The 15,475-nt window shown below is 41.7% G+C and overlaps 1 protein-coding gene across 1 annotated transcript; it reads right to left on the bottom strand.

The window, feature by feature from the left end:
- On the bottom strand, positions 13,134-15,261 carry HSPE1 (heat shock protein family E (Hsp10) member 1). Its single transcript, NM_214307.1, is given in 4 exon segments — positions 13,134-13,383; positions 13,461-13,550; positions 14,507-14,671; positions 15,199-15,261. Coding segments are annotated over 4 exon segments (309 nt in total). The 5' UTR covers positions 15,202-15,261; the 3' UTR covers positions 13,134-13,332.

Below are 15,475 nucleotides of genomic sequence, written 5' to 3'. Positions count from 1 at the left end.
GCTATATTTATTTACCTTTAAGTAAGATTCCTTCATTATGGAAGATGTAGAGACTGGTAACTTTTCAAGAGCAAGAACAATTCCATCACTCCCTCCCAGATATCAAAAGATTTATTAATTCAACAAATATTTATTAAGCACTGAGATACAAGTATGAAAAGGCCCCATAAATTACTTAGAGTCTAGCAACAGACAGCCATTCAAATCACCAATTCTCTTACTAAATACACTGAGAATCTAAGACAAGTGTTCCCTAAGTGTTGCCTTCTTTAGAGAGATATGGGAGGGTCTGTAGAGAGCAGAGGCTCAGATAGGACTCTTCATCTGCAGACAACCCCCTTCATTTCCTCCAGGGATTAAGTTACAATTTCCCAGATTGTGTGGTACTGTCCCTGAGCTGTATGTCAGTTACTATAGTTGAGGTTCATTTTAATGTTCTCAAATCCAGATTTGTAATACTGTTTCAGCTCATCTGAAGAGAACAAAAGAAAAAGTAAGTAAGTGTTAAATTCAGGAACAAAATACTCATTCAACTCTTTGAAGAGTCTAATAAAGTTGCCTTATCATGTCAGTTCTGGCCTTGTTCACTGGAAGAACCTTGTTCTTTATGGTTGAAATGTTTCTAGCTCATAACCTTCACATTTTAATTCCTATCAGTCTGCAGATTATGACCTCCAAAAAAAAAAAAAAAAAACAGCTTTATAACCAGGATTAATTTGGGGGGGAGGGGAGAAGAGAGAAAAGAAAAGGGCCCAAGTAATAATGGTTTACTTGAATATTTTGGAAGAAGATTAAAGAAGGAGTAGTCTTTTTAGGACCGCACCCAAGGCATATGCAGGTTCCCAGGCTAGGGGTCCATTCGGAGTTGTAGCTGCCAGCCTACACCACAGCCACAGAAACTCAAGATCCAAGCCACATTTGCAACCTACACCACAGCTCACGGCAACGCCGGATCCCTAACCCACTGATCGAGTCCAGGGATGGAACCTGAAACCTCATGGTTCCTAGTTGGATTCGTTTCCGATGTGCCACAACAGGAACTCCCAGGAATAGTCTTTTTTAAAGACAACATGGGAGTTACCTTGCTCAGTGGGTTAAGGATTTGGTGTTGCCACCAGCTGCGGCATAGGATGCAGATGCAGCTCAGATCTGACATTGCCATGGCTGTGGTGTAGGCTGGCAGCTGCAGCTCTGCTTCCGATTAAATACCTAGCCTGGGAAATTCCATATTGTAGCACCCTGCCCCCAAAAAAGGTTAGAGACAAATTTTTTGGATTTATAAAGTTCAAATCTAGACAAATTTGACTACAAATGAGTGAGATACTGAACCCCATGGCACATCATCACTTCATTTTACTCTCTAGAATTCTGTTGGGTTGTTTCCGCCACCACCACCCCCTTTGGCTCTACCCACTTAGAAGTTCCCAGGATCAGACCTGAGCCACAGCAGTGACACCACCAGATCCTCAACCCATGGAGCCACCAGAGAATGCCTAGAATTCTATTTAACAAATTAGTGATTGTGCTAATGGCCCCCAGTGATTATTATCTCCTGGCATTTGCACCTTTACATGATTCTCTCTCACACTAAATAGGGTTGACCTGTTTAACCGATAGGATATTGTGAAAATGATGTTGTATGACTCCTGATATTAGGTCATAAAAGACATTATGGCTTCTGCCTTGTTCTCTTAGCTCACCTGGCCTAGGTGAGGAAGCTGTCATGTGTGAGGACCCTCAAGTAGCCTATGAGGGTTTGCTTGGTAGGGAACTGAAGCTCCTGCCAAAAGCAAGCCTCAACTTGCCAGCATGAGTGACCATCTTGGAAGTATAACTTCCAACTTCAGTCAAACCTTTGGATGATGGCAGCCACATGAAAGACTCCAAACTAGGATCATCCAAATAAGTTCCTTCCAAATTTCTGACCTACAGATCAGAAATGAGATGTTTATTGTTATTTTAAGCCACTAAGTTTGGGGTGGTTTTTGTTATGCAACCATAGATAACTAATACAGTAGTTCATGAGTTTTTAGGAAGGGAAGATATGTTCAAAAGAGACAGGTCACAACAGACTAGTCTCATTCCCTCTTTTCAACAGAGCACCTAATGTCTCTCATGAAGTTAGCAACATTTTCTACCTTTATTTCCTTCTTTTTTTTTTGACTTTTTGTCCTTTTAGGGCTGCACCCACGGCATATGGAAGTTCTCAGGCTAGGGGTCAAATAGGAGCTGTAGCTGCTGGCCTATGCCACAGCCAGAACAATGCCAGATTTGAGGCGCATCTGCAACTACACCACAGCTCATGGCAACTCAACCCACCGGGCCATGGATATTAGTCAGATTCATTTCCACTGAGCCATGATGGGAACTCCTCTACCTTTATTTTCTTGATGATGCTAATCTCTATCCAAAATTATGCTACCAAAAAAAAAAAGGGGGGGGGGAGTTCCCTTTGTGGTGCAGTAGAAATGAATCCGACTAAGAACCATGAGGTTGCAGGTTTGATCCCTGGCCTTGCTCAGTGGGTTAAGGATCCGGCATTGCCATGAGCTGTGGTGTAGGTCACAGATGCGGCTCAGATTTGGCATTGCTGTGGCTCTGGCATAGGCCAGCAGCTGTAGCTTCAATTAGACCCCTAGCCTGGGAACTTCCATATGCCACAGGTGCGGCCTAAAAAAAAATAAAAATAAAAAAATAAAATTATGCTGCCAATTTAGTTGTTTACTTCTGCCTCCCCATTTTATTCATCCCTGTATCTCCAGTGCCTAAGGTAGTGCCAAAAAAAAAAAAAAAATGAAAAAAATTGTCACAAAAGCATAAATCAAATATACTTTAATTTTTAAAAAGATAAATTAATTTTTTAAATAGAAATTGCTTGGAGTTCCTGCTGTGGGGCAACAAGATCATCAGCATTACTGCAGTGCTAGGATGTAGGTTCAGTCTCTGGCCTGGCATAGGGGGTTAAAGGGTTGCCTCAGTTGCAGCATAGGGGGCAACTGTGGCTCGGATCTGACCCTTGGCCTGGGATTTCCATATTTCTCCAGGCATTCAAAAAAATAAAAACAATAAATGAAAGGAATGACCTAAAAATATTATGACAAACTGGCCATTTGAAATGAGGAGCTAGATGAGTAAGCATCCATTGATGTTTTTTCCAAGTCATGTCTCAAGGCTAAATGCTCTTTCAGCATTTTGTAAGTGTGGCTAAATTTTAACATGTTTTAAAGAACTAGGCTAATATGTAAGAAGGAAGAAAGGTTGGATCCATTCCTTATCTCTTATAATAAGAAAATCTCCAGATAAAGCCAAAATTGGAAAAAAAAAAACTATAAAAAACCTAAAAAGACCACAGAAGAACCTTATATTGGAGAAGACTTTTCAGAGTTTGAAATAATAATGATAATCTATAATGGAAAACATTTTTTTATTCAACTACACCAAAATGACTTCCTGAAAATTCAAAGAATAAACAAAATCAAAGTCAAAATGATAAACTGGAGGAAAAACTTACCACAAAGAACAAATTTCCCTGATAAATAAAGATGTCACACAAATCATAAAAGGTCACTCAGTAGAAAAATAAGCATAAGATATTAATATTTCAGTAGGAACAATCAGTTAACAGTAAAGGAACTAGAGATAGCTTTTGTTGTTTTTATTTTCTATTTTTTTGGCTTTTTGCATTTTCTAGGGCAGCATCTGCGGCATATGGAGGTCCCCAGGCTAGGGGTCGAATTGGAGCTGTAGCCACCAGCCTACACCAGAGCCACAGCAACGAGGAATCTGAGCCCCATCTGTAAGCCACACCACAGCTCAGGCACCTCTGGATCCCTAACCCACTGATCGAGGCCAGGGATCGAACCCGAAAACTCATGGTTCCTAGTCGCATTTGTTAACCAGTGAGCCTTGCTGGGAACTCCTAGATATAGCTTTTAAATACATGAGATGCTCATTCAATCATGCACCCTATTCATAATGATAAAATAAGTTTGGCAAAATAAAAACTTTATAACATCCTGTACTATTGAGAGTGGGAAGAAATCAAGTCTCATACATTGCTGGAAGGACTATTAATTGATAGAACTTCTAGAAAGGGCAACTTGGAGATATATATGTGTGTATGAATATGATAAAATGTACATGCCCTTTGACATAGCAATAATATGCGTAGCAATTTATCTTACAGATATACTTGTTTACATGTGCAAAAAAAATGATGCAGAAATTTATTGCAGAAGTGTTTCTAATAGCGTAGGATTAGAATATAAATATACATAAATGGGAAATACTTAAATTTTGATTCATCCATATAATGAAATATCATATAGCTATAAAGAGAATCGAAAAAGCTCTTTTATGTATTTTGCAGATTAAGTCTAAAAAATTTTTTTTTTTTTTTTTTTTTGGTTTTAGTGCTGCATTTGCAGCCTATGGAAGTTCCCAGGCTAGGGGCTGAATAGAAGCTGCAGCTGTGTGCCTGTGCCACAGCCACAGCAATGAGGGATCCAAGCTGCCTCTTTGACCTTCACCACAGTTCATGGCAATGCCAGATACTTAACCCACTGAGTGAGGCCAGGGATTGAACCTGCATTCCCGTGCATACTAGTCAGGTTCATTACTACTGAGCCATGACAGGAGCTCCATAAAGACATATTGTTAAGGCCAAAAACAAATCAAAACAGAACAAAGTGACAAATGGTGTGTATAGCATGTTAATTTTTAAAAGGAAAAATGTGTATATGTATATGTGTATATATATATATAATATGCATAGGATACATATGTATACACAAAACACCCCTGAAAGGAAGAATGTAAACTGTAACACTAGTTGCCCCTGTGGGACTTCAAGGTGTCTCCAAGGAAATAAAACTCAAAAAGCCTCTGGCCTAGATAAGAATTGCCAGACCCTTATCATCCCACCTGTCTCACTGTAACTGTTACAATGTTCCTAAGGACTTCCCCACCCAGCAACTTGGCCTACTCCTTCCTGCCCCCCAGTAGAAAAGGTATGTAGCCCACTGCTTACCCCACCCCTATAGGGGCAACATAAGTCCCCAACCAACCAACTAGTGTATCCAAAGACCCCATCCTTCCTCAACCAACCAGTAAATGTATCAGAAGACCCCGTTCTTCCCCAACCAATCATCAGGTCACAGGTGTATGACAAGACCACTCCTCGCACTCCCTTTATCTTTGGGCTCTAAAAACAGACACGCCCACGCACCGAGTCCACTCTCCCTGATTATCAGGAAGTCGGCCCACTGTGTTAACAGTGTCTCTTGCCTCAATAAACTTGTCTTTTCTACACCTTGCTTTAAATCCGGAAAATTCTTTTTCCGCCTGTGTGCAGAGACCACAAAGCCTCCAGTGATGAAACTGTACCGCTTGGGCACAGAGATGGGAAGAACTGTTTTCAGCATATATCTTTTTTCTTTTTTGTTTAGGGTTGCACCCATGGCATATGGATGTTCCCAGGCTAGGGGTCGAATCAGAGCTACAGCTGCTGGCCTACTCCACAGCCATAGCAACTCGGGATCCAAGCTGCATCTGCGATCTACCCTGAAGCTCGAGGCAATGCTGGATCCTTAACCCAATGAGCAAGGTCAGGGATAAAACCTGCATCATCATGGATCCTAGTGCGGTTCATTACTGCTGAGCCACAACGGGAACTCCTATATTTTTTTGAGAAACTTTTTTCTTTTTTTAATTTTGTGGCTGAACCTGCAACACATGGAAGTTTCCAGGCCAGGGACTGAACCTTCACCTCGGCAGTGACCCCAGTGAACCCAGCCGCGCAGTCAGACTCCTAACACATTGTGCCATAAGGGGAACTCTGAGCCTGTTATTTTTTCTCTGAACTTGATTAAAAATTAGATCATGGGAGTTCCCATTGTGGTTCAGTAGGTTAAGAACCCAAGGTAGGAGTTCCCGTCATGGCTCAGTGGAAACAAATCTGACTAATATCCTTGAGCGCACAGGTTAGATCCCCAGCCTTGCTCAGTGGGTTAAGGATCTGGTATTGCTGTGAGCTGTGGTGTAGGTTGCAGATGTGGCTCAGATCTGGCATTGCTGTGCCTGTGGTGTAGGCCAGTGGCTACAGCTCTGATTCAACTCCTAGCTTGGGAATCTCCATATGCTGTGAGTGCTGCCCTAAAAAGCCAAAAAAAAAAAAAAAAAAAAAGAACCTGTCCTCCGTGAGGATGCAGGTTAGATCCTTGGCCTTGCTCAGTAGTTTAAGGATCCAGCATTGCTGCAGCTGCCTTGGAGGTCACAGTTGCAGCTTGGATATGGCGTTGATTCGTTGATTCGACTCCTAGTTCGGGAAATATCATATGCCATGGGTGTGGCCCCCAAAAGAAAAAAGAAAACAAAAAAACCCCAACAAAAATGAATAAAATAAAATAAAAATAAAACTATATCATGCCTATGTAGTTAAAAAATACAAAAGGATGAGTTCCTGCTGTGGAGCAGTGGGCTAGGAATCTGACTGCCATGGCTCGAGTTGCCTTGGAGGTGTGGATTGGATCTCTGGTCCATCAGTAGGTTGAATCTGGCATTGCCATTGCTATGGCTCGGATTCAATCCCTGGCCTGGAAACTCGCATAAAATAAAAAAATAAAATAAAAAAACAAAGAAACCCAGGGTTGACTCAAAATATTAAGGGACATCTAGTGGGAGCTCCCTTCATAGCTCAGAGGTAAATGAACCCAACTAGGATCCATGAGAATGCGAGTTCACTCCCTGACCTCTCTCAGTGGGTTAAGGATCCAGCATTGCCATGAGCTGTGGTGTAGGTCGAAGACATGGCTCAGATGCCATGTTGCTGTGGCTGGGGCGTAGGCTGGGAGCTGCAGCTCCGATTCGATCACCTAGCCTAGGAACCTCCACATGCCACACGTGAGGCTCTAAAAAGCAAAACAAAACAAAAAAAAAGCACATCTGGTGCCCCCTTTTTGCAGTTAATCCTAAATTGAGGTTTGGAGTTCCCCTGGAGCACAGTAGGTTAAAGATTCAGTATTGTCACTGCAATGGCTTGGGTTGTTGCTGCAGTGTAGGTTCAGTCCCTGGCCCAGGAACTTCCACATGCTGCAGGCATGACCAAAAATAAAAAATTAATAAACTAAGAGAGGTTATAGATTTGTCAAATGTCACAAAACAAGTGCGTAAGCAATACAGGATCCAGAGCCTAGGTTTGATTGGGCTCTCACATACAGACTGCTTTAGGGCAGAGGGAAGGATTTCCTCGTTCACATTAAGTTTCAAACTCAGTTTTGGTTTGGGTGCAGAGAAAACAGCACTTAACATGCTGGATGAGGCAGGACTTGATATCACACTGGAGAGCAGGTTGGTAGTTTTTACTGAGAAGCTTAAAAATACAACTGTGATGATCATTGTACAACTATAAATGTAATAAATTCATTGAGTAATATAAAAAAATTTTTAAAAAGACAAAAAAAAAAAAATGCTCTCAGCCAAGTAAGTACATTGTTGAAAGAGTACAGGGAACTGTACTGCATATCAAGCATCACACTTAAATATCCAAAAGTTTGTGTTTACATTGAAAAAAATGCGATGGAATAGAGAGATCAATGGAACAGACTATAAAACTTAGGAATATGTTTACAAATTTATGGAGTTCCCTAATGGCTCAGTGCATTAAGGATGTGGTGTCACTGCTGTGGTTGATGCTGTGTGCAGATTTTATCCCTGGCCCAGAAACTTCTGCATGCCGCAGTGAAGCCAAAAATAAAAATAAAAAATAAAATAAAATGAAATAAATTTGAAAAAATTTTAAAAAAATTTAGGAGTTCCTGTCATGGCGCAGTGGAAACAAATCCAACTAGGAACCATGAGGTTGTGAGTTTGATCCCTGGCCTCGCTCAGTGTGTTAAGGATCCATGTTGCCGTGAGCTGTGGTATAGGTTGCAGATGTGGCTCAGATCTTGAGTTGCTGTGGCATAGGCCAGCAGCTGTAGCTCTGATTAGACCCCTAGCCTGGGAACCTCCATATGCCGCGAGTTCGGCCCTTAAAAGACAAAAAAAAAAAAAAAAGTATGATAATGGTGACATCTCAAAACTTGGGGACAGTGGTGGTAGGAAAGAAGGGATAATCCAATAATGTTGACAAGATAATCACTGGTTAAAAAAAAGTCAGACACATAGACTAAAATTATGGATCAATGAATTACATTTTCAAAAGAAAAAAAGTACTAGAATGAGATTTGACTAGTGACAAACTAAAACTGCACATCAAATTAAGAAACAGGAGTTCCCGTCGTGGCGCAGTGGTTAATGAATCCCACTAGGAACCATGAGGTTGCGGGTTCGATCCCTGGCCTTGCTCAGTGGGTTAACGATCCGGCGTTGCCGTGAGCTGTGGTGTAGGTTGCAGATGTGGCTCGGATCCTGCGTTGCTGTGGCTCTGGCGTAGGCCGGCAGCTACAGCTCCGATTAGACCCCTAGCCTGGGAACCTCCATATGAAGCGGGAGCGGCCCAAAGAAATAGCAAAAAGACAAAAAAAAAAAAAAAAGAAAGAAGCAAATGTGACAAGTTCATACCTTTATTATATAAAATCTTGTGGTCCATGTTGGTGGGAAAGCAAAATGTGTGGCCACTATGGAAAATAGTATGGAGGATCCTCAAAAAGTTAAAAATAAAATGACCATAGTTCTATTTAGCAATCCCACCTCTGGGTATATATCTTAAAGAATTGAAATCAGAATCTGTAAGAGATAAAACACTTCCTGTTACTTGCAGCACTATTCACAATAGCCAGAATGTGGAAGCCTAAATGTCCATCTACTGGTTGAATGGCAAAACATGGTATACACATACAATGCAATATTATTCAGCCTTAAAAAGGCAATCCTGCAGTATTTGTCAACATAAACCTTGAAGACATTATGCTAAGTCAAGTAAGTTGATCATAGGAAAATATACTGCATTCCACTTATATGAGTTATCTAAAATAGTCAAATTCATAGAAGCAGAGTAGAATGGTTGCTGCCAGAGACCGGGGGAAGGGGAAAATGGAGAGTTGCTAATCAATGGGCCTTAAGTTTTAGTTAAGCAAGACTAAAACTAGGTCACTGTGTCTATAGTTAACAATATATAGTTAACAATCTTATAACATACACTTGAAAATCTATTAAGAAGGTATATCTTGGAGCTCCCATCATAGCTCAGTGGTTAACAGACCCAGCTAGGATCCATGAGGACACAGGTTTGATCCCCAGCCTCACTCAGTGGGTTAAGGATCTGGTGTTGCCATGAGCTGTGGTGGAGGTTGCAGATGCATCTCGGATCCTGTGTTGTTGTGGCTGTGGCGTAGGCCGGCAGTTACAGCTCAGATTTGAACCCTAGCCTGGAAACTTCCATATGCCATAGGTGCATAAAACAAAAAAACAAAAAAACAAAAAAAGCAAAAAAACAAAAAAACAAAAAAACAAAGGTGTATCTCATGCTAAGTGTTTTTTTTTTTTCCCATCACCCCACAGCATACGTAGTTTCCAGGACAGGGATCAGATCTGTTGCAACCTATGCCACAGCTGGGGCAACACCAGATCCTTTAACCCTCTGTGCTGGCCAAAGGTTGAACCTGCATCCTATAGCTCCAGAGACAATGCCAATCCCATTGTGCCACAGCAGGAACTCCTTCATGCTAAGTGTTCTTACCACAATAAAATAAAAATAAAAATAAATATACAATACAAACTTTTAAAATAAGAACTTTGTGGAAAGCATACACTTTCTGAATAGAGGGAAAATCATAATTTTATTTATTTATTGGTCTTTTTGTTTTCAGGGCTGCACCTGAGGCACATGGAGGTTCCCAGGCCGGGGGTCCAGTTGGAGCTATGGCCAGAGTCACAGCAACGTAGGATCAGGAGTTTTCAACCTACACCACAGCTCACAGCTACATCATACCCTTAACCTGCTGAGTGAGGCCAGAGATTGAACCTGCATCCTAATGAATGCTAGTTGGGTTTGCTAACTGCTGAGCCACGACAGGAACGCCGTAATTTTAATAATGGGAATATTTATAAACGTAATAGTTTCCTGGTAATTTTAATTTTATTCTCAATTTCTAAAACTTTTGTAGAAGGCAGACTTAAAAAAAAAACTTTTGAGTTCAATTCCAACCTGTGACTTAAAATTTATGCCACCTTGCCCAAGTTACCTCTCCCCGCATCTTTCACCTACGACGCGAATCTTTGCCTCACAGGGTTGCTATGATTGCACAGTTAAGCAAGATTATATATTAAGTGCCTAGAGCAGTGTCTGGCAAGCACCCAAAAATACTATCATGAAAATTCTAGTTAGAATTTTACCTATCTTTACCTTTCTTTTTCTGTTGAACAAAAGATAGTTGACAACATGCTTTTCTAAAACATCGTTCCACACCCATAAAACTCTTATTTTTGGTCCAGATTCTCTTAAGTATTAATTCGCAAATAATCTCACCATCTAAATTTTTTTCCTTAGCAATTCTTCTTGAGAAGCATCACAGGACTGTACTGTGGTACAAAAAGAATTCTCTCACCCTTCTGATTTAACAGGTTACAGATGGAGTCCTGAAATTTTATCAAGTAATGCCACGGATGAACCAAGGTTTGTAAACTGTCATCTTAGATCTCAAAACTCATTTGTTTGGGTCTTGGGAAAACATAATCAGAATTAATGGGAAGGCCACAGCCTTTGGACTGGATTCCTAAGAGTGATTTACTAGCCAGATGGCCTTGAACAAGTTTCTTCATCTCCTCTGCGCCACTTTTCTCATTAGTAAAGCAGAAGGAAGTCTGCTTACAAGGTTATGACTTGTAAGGCACATTAGCCCTACCTAGGGCATAGTAGGAAATTGATCACCTACTTGGGTTTTATAAAAATAAAGCCTCTAGGAGTTTCCATCATGGCACAGTGGTTGACGAATCCGACTAGGAACCATGAGGTTGTAGCTTTGATCCCTGGCCTCGATCCGTGGGTTAAGGATCTGGCATTGCTGTGAGCTGTGGTGTAGGTCGAAGAAGTGGCTCGGATCCTGCGTTGCTATGGTCCTGGTGTAGGCCAGTGGCTACAGCTCTGATTAGACCCTAGCCTGGGAACCTCCATATGCCTCAGGAGCAGCTCTAGAAAAGGCAAAAAGACAATAAATAAACACGCAAGTAAAGCTTCTAACCTCAATTCTTTCATCTAAATATAACAAAAACCCCCACATGCCAAATGGCACTACCATATACATAAACACACATACCACACATATGACTTTACTGATGGGGACATGATCAAAAATTGAGACCATTATTTCATACTACTTAAAAAATGTCATTTAGAGTTCCATTCCTTAAGATAAATATGGATTGTGATCATAGAATAGCTTATCAATAACTGGAACTGGAAAACAACTGCCACGGGAGAAAATAGCTGGTAGGTGAGTTTAGAGGTTGTTAATCTAACTTCTGGTGTAGGGTTGTTTGGGTTCAAATCTTTTTTTTTTTTTTTTTTTTTTTTGCTTTTTAGGGCTGCACACATGGCACATGGAAGGTCCCAGGCTAGGGGTCAAATTTGAGCTGCAGCTGCTGGCCTATGCCACGCCCACAGCAACTCCAGATCCGTGCTGCATGTGCAACCTATGCTGCAGCTCACAGCTGGATCCTTAGCCCACTGAACAAGGCCAGGAATTGAACCCACACCCTCACGGATACTAGTTGGGTTGTTCCTGATGAACTTCAAAAGGAACTTCCTGGGTTCAAATCTTAATTCTCTCTGGCGGCTGTAGCTAATTTCCCAGTTATGTGACTCAATTGCCTGTTAAATTCAACGAACTCTAGGCTAGATAGCTACTAATTGCCACTTTTAGGTACCTCCTCCCCCAACATCACATTATCTCCAGAACTGAAAGTGTATCAAGTGTTTAGGATTAGCCAACAATGTAGCAGAGGCCATAACCTAGCTTTGCCACTTTTTAATCTTTTCAGGGCTGCACCCTGGCATTGGAGGTTCCTATGCTATGGGTCCAATCCCAGCTGCATCTGCTCGCCGACACAACTCACTGCAAAGCCAGATACTTAACCCACTGAGTGAGGCCAAGGATCGAACCACATCCTCATGGATGCTAGTCAGGTTTGTTAACCTCTGAGCCTTAACCCCTGTTCCTCACCTTCCTAACCTAAAGGATATGAATTATAGCTCAATGTTGCTGAAATAGTAAGTTAACTGAAATACCCAAAGTATCTACAACCCATTCCTGAAGTGACAGTCATAAATACCATCACACAGCACCTAGCCTAGCATGTAGAAGGCACTCAGGCAGTGTTAGCTATCATACTCTGCTTCAGATTTTCCTCCCAACCCCGCCATAGCTATGCAGAAGTTCCCAGGCCAGGGCTCTAACAGTCACATTAGAGACCTAAGCCACAGCAGTGAGAATGCTGAATCCTTAACCAGAGAACTCCTGCCTTGAATTTCTTCCTAAGTAAATCACATAACGTTATTGTTTTAAAAACTGGAAAGCTTAAAAAAGTTTTTCAAAACAAAGACATATGACACCAGATTTCATAGAACTACACTTAAATGTTATGCATCAAGTCAGAATGGTCTGCTTGTCTTGGAGTTCCCACTGTGGCTCCTGGTTAAGAACCTAACATGGTGTCCATGAAGATGTGGGTTCAATCCCTGGCCTAGCTAAATGGGCTAAGGATCCAGTGTTGCCACAAGCTGAGATGTGGGTTGCAGATGCAGCTTGAATCACTGCTGTGGCATAGGCCAGCAGCTGCAGCTCCAATTTGACCCCTAGCCTGAAGAAACAATGTTGCTATCTGTATTTACTTGGCGGTGGGATCTGGGGAACGGGTGGGGTTGTGGAATCTTCCCGGCTAAAGACTGAACCTGCACCACAGAAGAGACCCACAATGCTACAGTGTCAAAGCCTTAACCTGCTGCACCAGAAGAGAACTCCTTTCTTACAATATGTGTGTAAATCCGTGGCTTTGTATCAGCATTACATATTTAACAAAGCTAAACTGAACATGAAAACTGAAAACCTTGCTTCCCAAAATTCTGATGTTAAAGAAAAAGAAAAAACAACCTAGAAACTGAGAACCCTAAAAACCATTTGAAGTCACTAAAAACATTCATTTATATATTTTTATTTGTAAATGTGTACATCGGTACAGTGAAACTAAATTTTAGAAGCACTGGATGTCATCAGTTTGGATATCATTAGTTTATTATAAAAGACAGACATTGAAATTATTTACATGATGAAAAGATCTCAGAACTTCAGTGGAATGGGGGCAGCTTCATGTGATGCCATTAGACAGTGACTTGTTTCAGTCTACGTATTTTCCAAGAATGTCACCATCTCTAAATAAGAAATAATCCTGCAAACAGAGAAACCATTAATGAAGAAAACTAACAGCGTAATACTTAACTTGTTAAAATTATTAAGTTTACACACCTTGTCATCCAGAACTACTCTGGTGCCTCCATATTCTGGCAGAAGAACTTTATCTCCAACTTTGACACTAACTGGTTGAATCTCTCCACCCTTAAGAAAATAAGGATATTTATTAGCAAAGACATCTAGTTGACCACACTTAACTTTTATGAATCAATTATGCTCACTCAAATCGTTAAAAAAAGGACTTGGTGCCGAAGTGATATAATTTATACAATCACAGTTTTCCACTCAAACATACTCCTTTAGTAGAATCATACTTCAAATAAAGCACCCGCAATGGCTTAAACCTGATTTCAGTGTAAAAGTACAAACAGTCATACCCAGAAAACGAAGCTTTTTAATTGTTAAACATTAACATAACCTCTCAACTATGTGTAGTCAACCACTTTTTAAACCTCTCAACTATGTGTAGTCAACCACTTTTTAAACCATCATGCACAATGATCGTTTAATTTCTTACATCGTACAAAAACGTGAGTTTCCTGACTTTGAAACATACACTTCTTTTGTGATTCAAATTCCTTTCCTTCAAAGCAGATTTTGGGAGAGGAATTGAAGCTGAGCACCAAAGCCTTCCTATTCCTAACTCCGAAACAGCTCCTTGCTAGAACTTTCTTAGAGGTAAGTGGAACACTTCAGTAAACATAATTGACCCCAAGGGGCATGTATTGTGAATTCTAGCTGACACTTCTAGAGGTCTGAGATCTAACCCTCAACTTGAGAATGGCTAGGATAATCCAGCCAATTTCCTTTATATGACAATTAAAGCAAAAGGTGATTAAAGTATAAGGACAATTTCAATGCGTTAGAGATTAAACCCAGAGCTCAAATTTCCCCTCAAGTCCGAAAGAGCCCCCACAGGTTATCTTTACCCATAACTATGCCTATTGATTTTAACAAGCTGGAACTCTCCCTTCATCACATAAAATAAGCGATTTTACTTCATACACCCACTAAATAATAATCATTAAAATAAATTATCTAAAAAGGACTCCTCCTCTACATTTTACATAAAAATTAGTTCCATTTTAGTCCCCGTTTACCTTTCCTTTAGAGCCTGATCCAACAGCTACTACGGTTGCTTGCAATACTTTTCCTTGAGATTTTTCTGGAAGCATAATGCCTCCTTTGGTTACCGTTTCAGCTGCACTTCTTTCAACTAATACTCGATCAAAGAGAGGAAGAAACTTTCTAAATGCTTGTCCTGCCTGCAGAAAAAAAAAATATTAGACAATGCCAACATTGAGTCTATTAACTCAAAGTAAATACTTCTGAATCTTCAGCTCTGCGTTCTGAGTTTAACTTCCCATTCCCTGGGTCTGTCAGGGTCGTCGTAGCACCTCTGGTCAATATCCAGAGGAACTTAAGGGCAACTTCAGATTACTCCAAGGTCAAGTATCCTCCGTCCTCGGATTTTTCTGGAAACTGCCGGCAAACATTTTAGTCCCTTTGTCTGAAGACATTCTTTTTCCACGACAATTACACACCCACTAATGCCGCGCAGAAGTGGATCGGCCGCCGCCGCGTGTGCATCCGGATTCCCGCCCCCTGACCACACGCTGTCTCACACGCGCGTGCAAATAACCCAAAGCATAGGGAAAAGGTCGGTGGGGCCTCGCTTCTCCAGGATTCGGGTGGGGACCGGTCCCTGACTGACCCCTACCCTGCCTGCTAGGCCCCAAAGAAATAGTCCGTGCGCCCCAGGCTCACGGGTCCCCAGCCACGCGGGACTCACCATGACCCCGGCCACCGCAACTGCTAGCCTGCTCTCAAGCCGCCGCAAGGAAAGACCTGCAGTACTGCCCTCCGTCCACGTGAACTCGGGAAAAGGCCGCCGAGCGCGCAGGCGCGCTCGCCCCCGCCCCCAGCCCCTCCCCGCTAGAGGGGGCGGCCGCACCCGCGCGCGCCGCGATTCGTCTCTTGGGATCTGCGCAGGTCACTGACGCGCGGACCCGGAGGCGGAAGAAAAGACGAGCTTTTTCTAGGCTTTTCTAGGCCGCCGGGCGAGGTGA

This window comes from Sus scrofa, chromosome 15 (assembly GCF_000003025.6).
Source record: "Sus scrofa isolate TJ Tabasco breed Duroc chromosome 15, Sscrofa11.1, whole genome shotgun sequence".
NCBI classification, from domain to species: domain Eukaryota; kingdom Metazoa; phylum Chordata; class Mammalia; order Artiodactyla; family Suidae; genus Sus; species Sus scrofa.
Note: the sequence above shows the minus strand (reverse complement) of the source record. Positions and strands in the feature narration are given on the sequence as shown.